Below are 15621 nucleotides of genomic sequence, written 5' to 3'. Positions count from 1 at the left end.
TTTAAATACACACGTATGCCATCAAAATGCACAGGTTTAGTTAAGTTTATGAATCAGTAATACAATTGTATATTATTATCCTTGCCAAACCTATACACTAAAAATGATCTTGATTCTAATGGACCCTGTCATTAGCATAATTCAGTCTGGCTTTAAAGTGTATTTTCTGCAGAATTTAAGTTCTTGATCTGCAACCTGCAGTCCATTTCTGTGCAGAGCTCTAGTAATTGTCTTCTTTGAGACTACTCTTCCCGACTTGGCCATGTCATTCACTAGTGTCTTTGCAGTTGTCCTGAGGTCTTTATACACATATCTCACTAGTTGTCTTTCCAGAGTCTTTGAAATCTTTCCTACCTCTGCCAGGCTTGTTCTGTATTGTCAGGCTCTCTTTGAATTTCTTGATGATGCTTCTCACTCCAGTTCTTGAAACCTCGGAAGCGCTGTGATATCTTTGTATTATCCCTCTCCTGCTTTGTGAGCGTCAACAATCCTTTTTCTCAAGTCTAAACTGATCATGAGCATGACACTTTCTCAGGTGACAGCTCAAATCCTTATACTGAAGATTTTATATGGTGTGTAAATTTGGAGATAAACCCCAGTGTGAATTTTAATATAATTAAAATGCCAATGAGTATTTAAATTATCAGATAAAACTGAATCTGTATACAGTAACTAAATATATGTGTGTTTCAGTGCCGAATTGGGTTGCGTGGCTTTGTGGTAAGATACTGCACATCCAGGCTACATTAGCATTACAAGATTATATTGTACGTGTGATACAGTTTAGATTTAAAGGGTAGACTTGGTTCACTAAGAAATAAACGTTCACTGAAAATCCATTAATAAAAATGGCAAATTACACACTTAAAAGTTAAGGAATGTGAGTGTAGGTACTCTTTAGTCACTGTTTTCATGTAAATGTTTAACCTTGGTGACAGAATGTCAAAAATCTATTTTAATAAATTGCACTATATAGCCTGAAACTCTTCAAACATATTATGTGAATGCTCTGTAGCATATTATGTCGCTGCTAAGTTTGCAAAGCATCAGCCCTTAATACATGTATCTAAATATAAATACATTATATGTTTAAATGACAAATACATAATTGCATAAAGTTATTAATAACTGTTTACAAATACAAAACTAAATCTACTGTTTATTAAAACAAGCATTTGTAAGTGAACAATGTTTCCATTCATTCAATGATCAAACCTTATTTGTATTCCACCTTTCATAGAGGTTTGTGTGGTTCAATGTGATTCACACAAGACAATTAAATCAATGAAATAACTAACAAATGCTGACAATGAAAAATGCTGTATTCAGTTCAAGGGGATTTCTTGTATTTTTTGACCTGGGCCCTATGTTTATAAATGTATGTGTACGTAAATAGTACATGAAAAGATTCATAAGGTGATCTACTGGACTGCAGTGTCCAGTAGTGGCTGCAGTATAATTTTATGGGGGAATCGCCATTATTTATAGTTATATCTCCATAAATAGTGTTTGTTTTTGCAAATAAACGGCTCGGATTGTTATTGTAAGAGTCTGGAAACATTACCAGGGGGGTAGGTTTGGTTACAAGACTGCTGTGTTGTCAGTACAGCACATCTCTCCCCTGTCTCGTCTGTGACTTGCAGCTATGTATCTGCTCGGCTGTGATGGTTCACTGATTCTCGTAAAATCCACTTGTTCACTCTCGCTCTCCTCTCACAGCATTTGCGCACTCATACACACAAGGGCATAGGTTTGCATATGGACGGTGGGGACACCAATATTTGGAGAAAGCCAGACTGTCAGGGCAAGGTGTATATATGCGTGGATGCTGTGACAAGAGAGCGAGAGCGAACGAGTGATCTACTGGACCATTTATGAAACTTACTATACTATTCACATTTATAAACATAGGGTCGAAAAATACCAGAATTCCACTTTAATAGACATTCTTGATCTTGAATTCATGCAACACAAATGGAATGATGAAAATGAATCAGTGGTGTTCATCTGAAACATGGCTTTTCTGTTTCAGTCTTCTGTCCCATGTTGCAATGACAACACAAACTCCCTGCAGAGGAAAAATAGTGACGATGACATAGCGAAATAAAACATCCCATTTAACTTGCAGAGAGGTAACATCATAACTTTCAGATCATAATGACCTGATGAAAACACATGTGTATATTGTGTATAATGTGTACCTAATAAATAACTATATATAAATTCTAAATGAAACAAACGCGAGCGTCATCTTACACAATGTGCACTCGGCTTCTAATTGACTAGTGTGCATCAGTTTTACCCAGCCACGCATCTTTTTAAGCCCAGACACATTAAATTGCCATAAATGACGACAAGGTGAAGTAGCCTTGTAGAGAATAACCCACAAAATGCCACTTCTATCTTGCAAATTAACAGACAAAAAAACCCAGGTATCTTTCCTTCCCACTGCAAAGCTGAGTGGACTGTGATAAATATTTAGTAATCAGGTCTTGTTTGCAGTTTTAAAGCAGTGGTCTAATATCTCGTGAAGAACCATTAAGACAAATGTGGAAACATTACAAATTACTGTCAAAACATTTTCCTCAAAAACAAAAACACATTAATTGTTGTAAGAAAATGGCATTTAATGTATGTTAACATAATGAAGACCTACATGTTTGAGATCTAGGATATGATATTTGAACACACCTACTATTACATTCTAGACCATAAGACATTTTCAGACCCTGTAGAAGTCTAGGTGTGATATGTTTTCTTACTGTAAGATGTCAGGTAGATGAGGGTCTCTGTACAGTCCGTTGTGCAGATACCCCAGAGAACCGTCAAATGACACCATTTTGACTCTCTCTGCATTTTGGTATCTCACTGCTACCTCGTACATCTGGGAGACAAAGGCAGGATAAGTTCAGTCCTCGACTAAACATTTTACTTAAGAAAGTATCAGCTTTGAACATACATTGCCCCAGTTTACATTGTGTTAGATTAGCCAAACCTGCTCAACTATCCGAATGGGAACCATGTGATCGTCCTCTGAATGAAGAAAAAGTATTGGACTTTTCATTTTCTTCAAACTGCAAAACAAAAAACATATTATAACCCTGATATTCAGTAGCATAATCACAATAGTTATCAGCAAGTCAATGTTTGATATTATGCATCAGCTAATGTTTGACATCTTAGTGCAAACAGTATCTTACTTTTCTTCACTGGGAAAGACAACCTTGTTTTCCGCCCATGGCTCTGGGAAAAAGTATCCAGTGCCAGGAAATTTCCAGTAATACTTCAAACAGAAAGAGAAAAAAATAAAATTCAAGCTTGTGTGTGTTATGTAGTAGCAGCTTTGTGAAATTAACAAATCCAGTATCAAAAGTAGTTTCTGTCAATGAGCCTACCCAAGTAAAACAATGCTCTGTGATTTTCATTGCAGCACTGTTGAATGTACCCTCGAGGATCACACCATCGAGAACCACATCTGGTAACAAGAACAGCTGTCATTGTAAGATCATGAAATTATTTTTCTTTCATTTCAGTTAGTCAAAGTTCAGTTGTAGCAAAAATGTACCTTGCTCAAGCAGTTTCACTGCAAGGTTAGTGGACACACTGCACAGAGAGGCCAAGAACAAGTTAATCAGCTTCTTTATTTTGTATAAATTACAACAATGATAATATTACATTTTTCTAATATCTGTAGATGTTTTTAAGGATGCTACAGAATGTATGCCATCTATGTAGTGACTGTCATCAGTCCAATCTGTGTGGACATGGGCTGCTCATTTAACACACCAAAGAAAAACAGTGTCATTTATTGCCATTCTAAGAGAAATCTGTGGTTATTGAGTTTATTTGTGTTGAGCTGAATTCAGGTTTTCTGAGGCTTTGTAAATTTTGCATGGGGATATTGTTCATCTCATCAATCATCACTGACGCTTACTGCCAAAGATTAAATCAACTGGGCAGGAAAAAGCAGCAATCATTAACTGCAAAGCTCAGAGATGACCTTTTCAAAAACAGGAGTATACAGTGCACACATTTACTGCAACAATGAGGAGAGTGGGAGTGGTTTCTTACTCACCCAGTGCCAAGAGAGTGTCCCCAGAAGACAACCAGGCTGTCTCCACAGTGTGTTTTGACCCAGTTGTACACATAGAGGGCATCAGTGGTCAGACCGGCCTCAGTTGGCTCCCCAGAGGAATCTCCGAACCCTGCCAGAGTTTTACATCATCAGGTGCTACTCACTGACATATCATGCAGGTTTTTCCTTCTGCCACAAGGTGGCAGTCACTAAGAGGGAAAGCTGCACTGGCAATTGACCTAGGGTTGAACTGCTGTCATGTAACTGCCTTGCACAAGCACCACATCACTGATGTACAGTGATCATGACTTATATGACATTAAGAAGTAAGAAGGTTGTCAATTCCTTCAACAGGGGAAAGAAGCATAGAGAAGGAAAACCTGTTTAAGAGAAGAATTATAAAACTTCATTAGCACCAACCTCTGTAGTCAGGCACCAGCACATGGTAACCAAGTGCACTCAATACCTGTTGACACAAAAGGCTTATTTGTCATCATAATGGCCGCTGAGACTTTCATTTATTTATTATACTGCCACAAATTAATATTCTCGTGTTGCTGGTCACTCACTTTTGCCACTCCCACCCGATGAGTGGCTGCCCTGATGGAATGATTCACAAACAACAAAACAAATACTGGTGTTTTTCAGGGGAAGAAAAAAACACATTTGTCTAGTCGTGTGGAAATGTTACTCTCTGCTCTCAGGAGCCAACAAAAAACGCGAATACATTATTCATAATACCTATTCCCTGTGTTTCCATGAAGATATATGAAAACCGGTTTGCCATTGCTTAAAGTGTTCTGGTACCATGCCAAGTCCTTCCCTTGTGCTTCCTTCCACTGACTTTCAGGGACAGTGTGCCTTTAAGAGTTGAAAACAGCACTACAGCTTAAACTTGTTAATTAGATCATTAAAATCATGTATTGCTCCTTTACCATAGCCTTTTATGCTGGGAAAAGAACCCAATACTCACCATACCCCAAGGGAGATTCCTTCCTCTGATGTAAAGTACATGTTGATGGTGTGATTAAGGGAGAAATCAGCAGGCTGGCTGAGGTCAACAAAGAATGGCACCCTCACTACAAACAGGAAAAGAACAGAGATGGACCCTTTTCTGTCAGTAGCCTGAGGGATTACAGTACTCAGACAGGGTTGGCAGGGTTTTTAACTTACTTCTGTAAGTGTATACAAAATGCTGAATTAATCCTTGGAATACACTCAGTGAGAAAGGCACCAAGATGAGGACAACAACCAGGGCCAATAAGCATCTTTTCCACCACCATCTGGACCTAAAAACAGACATTTAATGTGTCCACAAATGAAGGATTTATACAATCTGTGGTCATTGAGGTTCAGTCTGAACTCGCTGATTAATCATAAGTGAACAAGCATAAGTACAGATGTGAGTGCATTCAATGACTCAGACCACATTCAGTTATGTTATTCTAATTAAATAATTAAACTAAACGGACCAAGAATACACTGCTATGGATCGTTTAACAACAGTAAGGGATCACCATTTATTTGTTCATATAATAACAATTATTATTTGATTATTGCTGTACTTGAAGTGTCTTCTTCACTGCCAGTTCCACTCAAAACTCCCTGATCAGTAGCTGTCCAAATAGAACAGGTGTCACAACCCTTGGCCACATTGGGACAGTTTCACTCCCACTTCTCTTCTTCATCCACTTTACATTCATTTCAGCCACAGAGGGTTCATGGTGACTCATCATTATGAGGTGCAAAGGGAAAAGGGAGAGTTTGTTGAGGTTTAGAAAGGAACTACCTGTCGGTGTACATCTGATTATTACATCGCAGCTGCCATTGACAGGACTATTAAACCGGTGCAATACATTGGAATGTGCACTCATGCGTGAACAGAGCTACTCTACACACCAGTCTGTGGTGGCAGGATTAATGTGAAAACATGAATATGGAAGAGAGGAATTGAATAATTTCTTAAACAGGCCAGGCAGTTACTGGAGTCAGGTCTCTACTCCCTGAAGGCAATAGCGGAAAAGGATGCTATTCAGAATATTGCCAATTAATGGGCAATGCCTCCACTCCCTCTATTAACACTCTAATCAGCCAGAGGAAACCCTATAATTCCAAGACTGATTTTTTTTCACACTGCTGAAAGGGGAACATAAAAGGGGGCGTTTATTCCAGATGGTTGCTCACATGTCCAGAGTTAACATTGTGATGATGTTCACTTACATTTTTTTCTAGATGATTTCAAAACGCTCATATTAGATTTGTATTGAAGGCATAATGGCAGCGCAACCTTTGAGTTTTGTACTTTGGCCAAACACAGTGGCTTCAGAAAGTATTTGGAACATGTAACTTTAGCTGGAGGTTGTACACTACAGCAAACTCACCACAATGAAAGCAGATTTCTGATGACCTCTAAAGGTCTTTTTTAACTGACCCTCGGTTCAGCATCACTCCTGAACTTACTGGACCTGATTCTGGCAGTTTATGTCTTGCACTCTTACAACCCCACTTACCTAGTCTGGACATCTGTAATTCAATTCTACCTAACTCAAAAGGTATCCACAATGATATTCTTCCTATCCACAACAGTCTTTTCATTCAGAAATTCACAAGGACAAATGATGTCACTTTCCCCATTCATGTACAGGGGTATGTCACTAATGATATCTTTCTATAAGGATGACTCGAGGTCCATTCTCCAACTGTTCACCTCAGTCTTGGCATCTTGCTGTCTCACTTTGCTAACATAGCTGTAATGCTGACATAGAGGAATTGATTTCTAGACAACTGTAATGCATAAGTGATGGCACAAACTACAAAGTTTTAGGTATGTGAAATGAAGGAGTATATATGATAGAAACTATTGCGGAGTGTCTATAATGTCGTGTTGACTTGAGTAAACGTGCAGCTATTATTATATCAAAGCTTGTGTTGTTGTCTTTTGTGACTAAATAGTGCTGACTCACGGTGTCTCCTCCGCCCCCTCCCGCTGGACTCTGGTCCTTTGAGCTGCATCGAATCCATGGGAGGCTTCTGTGTGTTTAACGACCCTCCTCTTCATTACGTTAATAACGTCAGTTCAACAAACAAACGAACAATATATTAACACGTCTGGACACGGACGTGTAGTCTAGCTGTCACTTGTTAGCTGCTAACAAGTTTGACTAACAGTTTACAGACTAAAGTCTAGTCAGGAAGGGGAGGTTCTTTGATCTGTTAAGGTCACACTGCTTTAGATGAGTGTATTACTGAGTGTAATACATGTGACATTTAATGCCACCTTAAATACTATTCAGACATAATCTCACTGTGAAAACGGTCCTCAAAACTACCTCTATCTCAAAAATATAACCCATTGTTTTTTGTACTGGTCTTAAAATTATGTGACACATAGTCATTTTTGATCCATTTACCTGTTTCATGTATTTAATATGTATTCTTTTATTTTATATAAGTGCACAATTGATTAAAAAGACCACAAGTTTTGTTCAATAAACTCAAATTTTATTGGATGAAAGAAAAAAAGAAATCAAACACATGGACGCAAAAAAGCCTGCATCATATTTTGGCCACTGACTGCCCTTATTCCCAAATGAAGGAAGAATTAGCAAAAACAGTCACTGATGCATGTGGAAATAATGTGAATCATAAGCAGTGGCCTATGAAGTCAAAGCTGAGGCAAACTGAGATTTTGGCTTTTATAATGCAGCACAGTACTGCCCACCACAAAATACCAAATACAGGTAGAATATGAATTTGTTTTTATTTTGCACACACACTAATTAGTGACAGTGACTGCACTTAACCCATGATTTTTACACACCCGTAATGAGCACACAAAAACTGTTTCACAGCAGATAGATAGATAGATAGATAGAAATTAAGTTGTCATAGCAGCATCAAGAGCTAGAAACAAACAAACCATTAGACAGGACTAAAATATTTACATTTAAATAGCAGTGATATTAGTGGGAGTACTGAATTGGCACAGCTAATAATAATATGCTCTAATAATAATAATATAGTATAAAATGTGACAACAAATTATATGAGAGGATTTTAAATCACAGTAATAATAGCCAATCACATGTTATAATAAAATATATTACATGATAATAATTGAATAATAATAATTATATATATATATGTTATAAAAACATTAAAAAAAATGTATACTGGGACAGCAGCCTGCAGCTTGGCAGAGACAGAGCAGTTACAGAGTTTTATTGCAGTGGGCAGGAAAGACCTACTGTGTCGCACCTTAACAAAAGAAGTCTGTTACTGAAGGTGCTATTGAGCCTGTCCTCAGTTTTATGAAGGAAATGTGAGGCATTGCCTATTGTATTATATTGTAATGTTTCTATGACTATTATATGTTACATTAGCATTTTATTGCATTTGTTCTCTGTCCGTTTTTTAAATTCAGCTTGTATTTGAGATGCCTTTAAAAAAGGGGCACATACTGCATATGACAAACAACAAAAGCTTTTCAAAAACAGTAGATCTGTTGTACTGACAGATCACTTGAGCACATACATACTTAATGTAAAAGCGTGTCACTCTGAGCATGTAGTCTTGGCTGGTCATGATATCTAACCTCAGTGCTACATTACATGTCATGTCCTGGCATAAAATTCTATGTCCAATTCACCCCTACTGGGAGCAAATACTGAGCACTGTGTCTGGTAGGTTTTTCATTAAGGGGGCAATATCATTCAGATTCTGGCAGCACTAACGGTGATGTTGTGTTTGGAATGAAGAGCAATATAAACCTCCATGAGGAAAAACAGTAAGAGAACTGCAAGGTTAACATGAACAGAAATGGAAGCATCAGCCCTGCCTTGTTTTGACAAAACATAACAGTAACTTAATTCAAATGATGTTTTTGTCATGCGATGAATACTCCAGTCGAATAAAATTTGAATGCATTGGTATGAAAAGGACACTTGAGAGAACAAAAGCCACGGAGGCTACAGAGACAGAAAAGAACAGAGTTTATAGAAAGTCCTCACAGTGTCAGACAGGTGATATCTGGACGTGCAGTGCAAAAATGATTGGTTAGGACCTAGGATGACACCAAAGTGAATAAAAAAGGAAGTTGATCACTTTAAGGACTGTGTGGTTCTGGCTGAATGAGGGAGCCGACAGAGAGGAGGCTGACATTCAAACACTCGGGTCGCTGATGGGCCAGGTACACACCAAAAGTCACCTAGAAATGTACAAATAACAGGCAAAGGCAAAGTGATCATACTTTTCATTCACATGTACATCACGCAAGGAGAAAATAATAGTTTTTGACTGACCTTTCCACTGCGGTAAGCAGACAGGGACATGAGTGGCTCTTTTGTTTTGGTCCCAGTTTCCTGGTCTATTCCAACCATCTGGCACCTTCCACAAGGGCCTGCAACCTTTGGGTTAACCACACAGAGCACATTCAGCTAAGACAAATCTGCTTTTGATGCAAATAAAAGATTTCAGCATTCATTTCAAAGTGTCAGCTCACCATGAATCGAGTGTTGCCAATAATCAAGTGTGACCAATTATCTTCCTCAAATGGTTCTACTCCAGTGATGACTAAATTGGCTCGAAAGCGGCTAATGGCATTCTGTGTGTCAAGGAGCGGATCCCCCTCAGAATAGTGCTGCCTGAGAAATCGGGTGTGGAAAGTGCATGTTATTTTGCCACCCTTTGTAACATAATCCACTGCAATGCAAATGTATTGGCATCCTGGTGTTTTTCACTGCATTGCTGATTTTTACAGTAATATCACATTCTGTGCTCAAACCTGCTGCTCATTTGTTTCTGAATGAGCTCCACACTGGCACGGTTGATCATGAGATACTGAGCTTTATTCACCAGGGAGAGGGATGTGGAGGTGGTAGCTAGAAAACATAGACTTTATATTACCCCAGTGATTTATTAGATTTCAGCAAAAACATTCTGATCTCTGGTTTGAACAATGCGCATCCTTAAAGAGATGATAAAATTAGGTTCCACTGTTATAAATAGTTTGGAAATTGTATTACATTTCTTTCAAATACATGCACCATTTAGGGCTTGTGTTAAAACTGTAGTGCCTCACTTTGAAACACATGTCTGATTAAGCTTGTCAGCTACATGCAGTTACTCGGTATGGCAGTATTAAGATCTCATGTTGCACAGGTGACATTCGACTCGGCACATCACGGCTCAACTCTACTCGGTTTGGTGTTGTTTTCCATTACTATAGTACATCCTCAATGTGGGCGGAGTCATCAAAGCACGGCTGCATGAAACTGCCGTGACGTCGTTTTATACATGATACAAACAAACTAGTGACTAGTGACATGTAAAGCAGTTGTTTTCGGTGTAACTGAATCATTATAATCAGTTCATTAAATAGATTAGGGTTAGGGTTTCACAGAATTTCACAGATTCACAGAATCGTTCAGTACTTTGCAGCATGACTGGAGCACAGACTCCGTCTGACACAGTCACTGAACTGAAATACAGCGTCAGGAGTCTTGATGCTCACTGCTCACGATCGCCGGCTTTCTGCAGCGCTGTCGCTAAATACATGTGTACATATGTTGCAAGGAAAGGACAGGATTTTTAAGTGTTTTTAACGGATCTACAGTTTATGGTGTTAATGGAAAAAAACGAAAACTAGCTGTGCCGAGCCAAGTCATGCTGGAACTACGTAGTGGAACATTTCATCGCTAAAAGTTCGCTAGAACTTGATCAACTATACGACTAGTTCATTTAGAATCAGCTGTGTATCACAAATAACGTCTGACGCAATTTTCTTCTCGTACATTGCAGCAGCAGCACGGTGCATTAAAACCAGGTCCATTGGTGTGGACATAATCTATTTCATTCATCTTCCCTACATGATAAACGGATGATTTTCAACAGAGTAACTTGCAAAGGCAGAAAAAGTACGACATTTCTAAATCCAAACAAGAGGGAATGCAAGGTCACAGCTACAACCAGGTACTTGGCAGAAATAAGACCTTGCATTGCTCTTGTAAAGTGTAACAGATGAACCAGAAGAGCCAAGCAATGCAGGTAAAAATGCTCATTTGTACTGTACCTCCACTCATCCCCTTCTTTGTGTTTCTGGTGAAATCTGGACTTTGTCTTATCAGGCGACATGGCTGTCCGAGGAAGTCTGAAAGCCACGATGCCGCCTCATCCCCACAGTCAACAGTCTCCACCCTGGAAGGGAAGAAGGAAGATGATTATATTCAGGAGGTCCTGGGGGAAATCTAGTTGAGGCTGGTTACTATTTGCTGCTCCTAATCCAAGAATCTAGAAAAATGTTTTTGTCATGCAGGTTTCTGTCAGATATGTTAATATCACATCTCACTCATTGTTTGTTTTTACATTAAAAATGACATTATGAGGCTTCCACATTTACATTCACATGAGTGGGAATGTGGAGGCCTCATAATGTCACCCACTGTAGAGCGGTAACCGTCAAGAACAATAGACTTAAGTGGCAGTGATATGAGAGAGCGATATGAAACAAATCATATATGTGACAGAATTCCCTGCAGCTGCTGTTTCAGATACTTTAACATTGCTCACCTGTCACCACAAACTTTACTCTGACACATCCCATAGCTTTTGTTCTTTTGAACATTGTTTTCCAAGGGAACAGAAATGGTGTCCATACCTGCAGGGCAATGGGAAAGAAAACAAAAAGAGAACATTTGCTTATTCACCTACAGGTTAAATATCCTTTGGCTAAGTGACATATTTATTTTCAGTGAGCCACTGCCAAACTGTTTGACCTGATGTCTGCAGGAGCAATTTGTTCGAGGGCAGGTGGACTTTCGGGTGAATTAGGCATAAACGCGTCTCCCTCTTCTGACTCAGGCAAACACCGTTTGTGTTTACCACCATCCAGCTTCGGTCATAAAGTAAACCCTGCGGTCCCACTGGCCATTCATGGACCTTCATAAAGAACAGAATATAGTCAAATATAAACATAGAGAGGTGGGAGTGATAGGAGTGACAGAGAAACTGATGTGCTCAAACCTCATATGCTCCACACGATTTGATGGGATATATGTAGATGTTGGTGAGAGTATAAGCTTCTCTGTGGCTTTTTGAATCTCTGTATTCAAATCCCTTCTGTGATGCGGCTGTTGGCTTTTCCTCATCTTCTTCATATTTTTTTCCATTAGTAATTTTAACAGGTGGAGTTTCACTTGAGCCCAGAGGTTCTGCAGTGGTTGTTTTGAGCTTTTCCAGCCTCACTTGGTCCACTTTGATTGGTTTCTCTACGAAGCACTCGGAAACAAATTTCAGGAACCTTTGACAGTCCTCAAATGTTGACATGAAACCGAAGGACACGCGGATAGATCCGGTGGGCTGGCCGTCCACCAGGTCGATGCTGTCTCCACAGACATGCCCAGCCTTGAAGAAAAAAGATATGTCAATATTTTATGGGACTAAACAATTCCCTTAACATTTTTCTTGTGCTCCGATCTCACCTGCACATTTCTCTTCATCTGCAGATTGGTGATCCCGAGGAAGGACTGACAAGCTCCAGTGTTGCAGAAGCAGCCTGTACGCAGGTGAATATTGTACAAGCTTGCCATTCTGTCCACCTGAGGACGACAGAGGAGTAGTTTGAATATTCCTACGCACTGACTATGCATGAGGTCATGAGAAAAATAAATTAGTCCTATTTCTATTAGGTACCTGAGAATAACCAATTATCTGTCCATGAGAATCCATAAGGTTAAAGTTAAGGATTGCGCCCTGTGTGCTTGGGCTCTCAAACTGGCCTTGAGTGTATATCCGCGCCACTGGTTGCTTGTTGCCATGGCAAAGACTTGACAGCAGTAGGTAAGTGTAGCGTGCCAAGCCAAACGTGTGCAGCTGGATGTTGTGCATGCCCCCTGAAGGCAAAAACAGAGATGGAGTTCATATTAATGTTGATGTCAAGGAGATTGGCACTGTGAATCAATTGCATATGTAATCTATTTTTGCTTTTTTGCTTTTAATGAGGCGTTGTACCTGTTATCTTGTAAAGAGTGTCAAAACCATGATTTAGTGCAATAATGTCCAAGAAAGAGACAGTCCCGTCTTCAAATCTGAATCAGGGAGGATGAAAACATTTTAGAATAAGGATGCAGGAGTTACAGAGCAAGTGTGAGCTCAGAAAATATCTAGGATTTGGCAGGCTTGTGCAGTGCTTTACCTGTCAGAAATGTTTGCTGAATGCACATAATAATCTTCCCCAGAAAGGTAAGCTGCTGCTGTGCCTCCTCCAAAATAAGTCTTTTTTAGTATGCCTGCTGCGTTGTTACGGACAAGCAGGGCCCCCAGCCCTGTGGGAAAGCCAAACATCTTGTAGAAGGAGATGGGAATAAAATCAGCAGGGTAGTGCTGTAGGTTCAGAGGGGAGCAGCTGACATGAGAGGCAGCATCGAGGAGCACAAACCAGCGGCCTCGGTGGTCACATGCCGGGTAAAGGCGTCTTGCCTGGATACCTTTCACATGACTGAGGGGATACTTTATCCCAGAGAAGTTGCTCTGTGCTGGGTAGCAGAACAGGTGTGGTGTTGTGGAAACAGCATCTTCACCCCCAGACTCACCCTTTTCCCTCTTTTGCAACTCCTGTGGGGAGACAGGCAGGGAAACTACCCCCTGGCCAGAAGTCACCCCTCTTATGCCAACCACAGAGGTATGGCTGTCAGTCAGGTAGCTAAAACAACTCCCCGCTTCGCTCTCAGTCTGCGGCCTCCAGGGAAAGCTCTCTGCCACTAATTTGAGAGCGGATGTACAACCAGAAGTGAAAATTACAGTGTATTCCTCTGGAGTGGTGTTAAAATGCTGCAATATCCTGTAAGAGATAGTTCTATTTTTAACAAATTTAAACCAGCAAAGTGCATTTCAAAGCTCTCACAAGCATCCGTCACACAGATTTCTGAAGATGTTATTTGGCTTCACCTATATCTGACCCTATCCACGGTGTCATGTGTCAATCTGCTACTAGGGTTATGGCTGTGAGGGTTTCCTGTTGGGGAAAAAGAAAACAACAACATTAACACACCATGTGTGAAAGAAAATAAATGACCATAAAACAACACTCTAAATGTGAAACCTTCTCTCACCGTATACGTTCCTTGAAATGTCCAGGAAGTAATCCCTGACCAGAGACTCGGGGTACAGGGTGGTTGCTGCATGATCCAGGTAAGTGATTCCTGTTCACAAAAAATCACGTTTATTCTTGCATTGTCCTGCTCTAAGCAACGTTTGGTGTGACATTTACATGGTTGTCCAATCAGTATTTGAGGACAAAAGTAGGCTCTTAACTCATGGTTGCAGCTATAAAAGGAAGTTTAGGGCTTTTCATTGCTTGAGCAAATATAAGTTTATTTCCAGAAGCTGTTTAGTCGGCTTCAACCCCGTCTCTATTCCCTTTCATCTGCTTTTCAGGGAAAATCGGGCTACGATGGTAACCTGCAAAGCCAGTCTTTGTGACAGATACAATAAGTACAGGTTCAGTAACAATCATTATTGAAGCTTTCAGGAAGTGATCAACATTTGGGTTAGGGTTGACATATCAAATTATTGGTGGCCTCTCTCTAAGGCCACGCAATAACCATTGTGGTTGCTCCACATCTCAACATGTAGGGGGTTGTCAGGGCTTGCTCGGTGCCCTAGTTCTTTGTTTTTGTATTGTTGTGGAACCTTTCTTTGTTGCCCTTTATCCTGGCAGAAGGAAAACAGCCTGCTTGTCTACTTAGTGCTGCCAATTGTCTGAATTGGACAATCTCTTGAGTGTTTTGGATGTGAACCTTATATCTTTTTTTAAACTCTGTGTATTGAGATCAACAGACTCAACAGCAGAGGCATCAAGCTCTCAAGTTATAATGACTTATTTCTGTACGGTTCTCCTTAATAGATTTTATTTGGCATCATAAATACATTTCTATTGTGAAATATTTATCGTTCCATATCAAAACAAAAACTTTTATTTTGAAACAATGATGAAATCATCATTATAAGTATTATTATTTTCTCAAAAAGCTTGACCTATTTTTTTTTCCTCCACTTTACCAACCCCCTACTGACCACAGCCCAGGGGGCCCCAGGTCATTTAAGTTTGAGCTGCTTTCCTTCTAAAAACGCACTTTTATAAGTTGGCCCACACCTAAAGCAATAATGTAGTTTTATTACTACTACTTCTACTTTAATGTCATTCAGGGGAATAAATGAGTATCCGATTTAATGATTTGATTGTGCATTATTATTATGTCAATTTTTTTTCATAAACTCTCTCTCTCTCTCTCACTTCAACTGATCGCGTCCTTACCTTTCAAGCGCGTGAACTCGTGCTCGATCACGTGCTCGAAGTTTCCCTCATAACCGTAGTGTCTCCAGATCTGCTGGAAACTTTCAAAAGTACAAAGTTCTTGGAAATCCATCGCTCGTGCTCCTTCACTGAATCACAGCGACTTCTCTTCTGCTGCTGCTTCTGCAGTCATTCACACCGAACACTGTCCCGCGGTGCGCCCGTGAGACGGCAGCACTTCAGGTTACAGTTTTGG

At 39.8% G+C, this 15621-nt stretch overlaps 2 protein-coding genes across 3 annotated transcripts; both read right to left on the bottom strand.

The window, feature by feature from the left end:
- Positions 1-1146: 1146 nt before the first annotated feature.
- si:ch211-117n7.7 (Monoacylglycerol lipase ABHD12-like) lies at positions 1147-7267 on the bottom strand. The gene is made up of 13 exons (XM_058650711.1): positions 7039-7267; positions 5249-5364; positions 5049-5154; positions 4817-4936; positions 4645-4675; positions 4496-4541; positions 4076-4205; positions 3566-3603; positions 3396-3475; positions 3201-3283; positions 2996-3074; positions 2763-2884; positions 1147-2068 (listed from the first exon to the last, which is right to left on the bottom strand). The coding sequence occupies exons 1-13, from the start codon at positions 7131-7133 to the stop codon at positions 2029-2031; spliced, it is 1086 nt and encodes a 361-aa protein (XP_058506694.1). The 5' UTR covers positions 7134-7267; the 3' UTR covers positions 1147-2028.
- Positions 7268-7816: 549 nt separating this feature from the next.
- Positions 7817-15621, bottom strand: mocos (molybdenum cofactor sulfurase). Of its 2 annotated transcripts, XM_058652316.1 has the most exons (15): positions 15387-15620; positions 14182-14271; positions 14018-14084; positions 13266-13910; positions 13082-13158; positions 12764-12963; positions 12553-12669; positions 12095-12475; positions 11848-12010; positions 11642-11729; positions 11145-11269; positions 9858-9954; positions 9576-9717; positions 9376-9480; positions 7817-9281 (listed from the first exon to the last, which is right to left on the bottom strand). In XM_058652316.1, exons 1-15 carry the CDS (start codon positions 15496-15498, stop codon positions 9180-9182), a joined length of 2511 nt encoding a protein of 836 aa, XP_058508299.1. In that variant the 5' UTR covers positions 15499-15620; the 3' UTR covers positions 7817-9179. The 2 variants fall into 2 exon arrangements, 1 of the variants encoding a protein (XP_058508299.1); XR_009242290.1 differs by lacking the exons at positions 7817-9281; positions 9858-9954 and having other exon boundaries at positions 15387-15621.

The sequence above is a fragment of the Solea solea genome, chromosome 15, assembly GCF_958295425.1.
Source record: "Solea solea chromosome 15, fSolSol10.1, whole genome shotgun sequence".
Taxonomy (NCBI): Eukaryota; Metazoa; Chordata; class Actinopteri; order Pleuronectiformes; family Soleidae; genus Solea; species Solea solea.
Note: the sequence above shows the minus strand (reverse complement) of the source record. Positions and strands in the feature narration are given on the sequence as shown.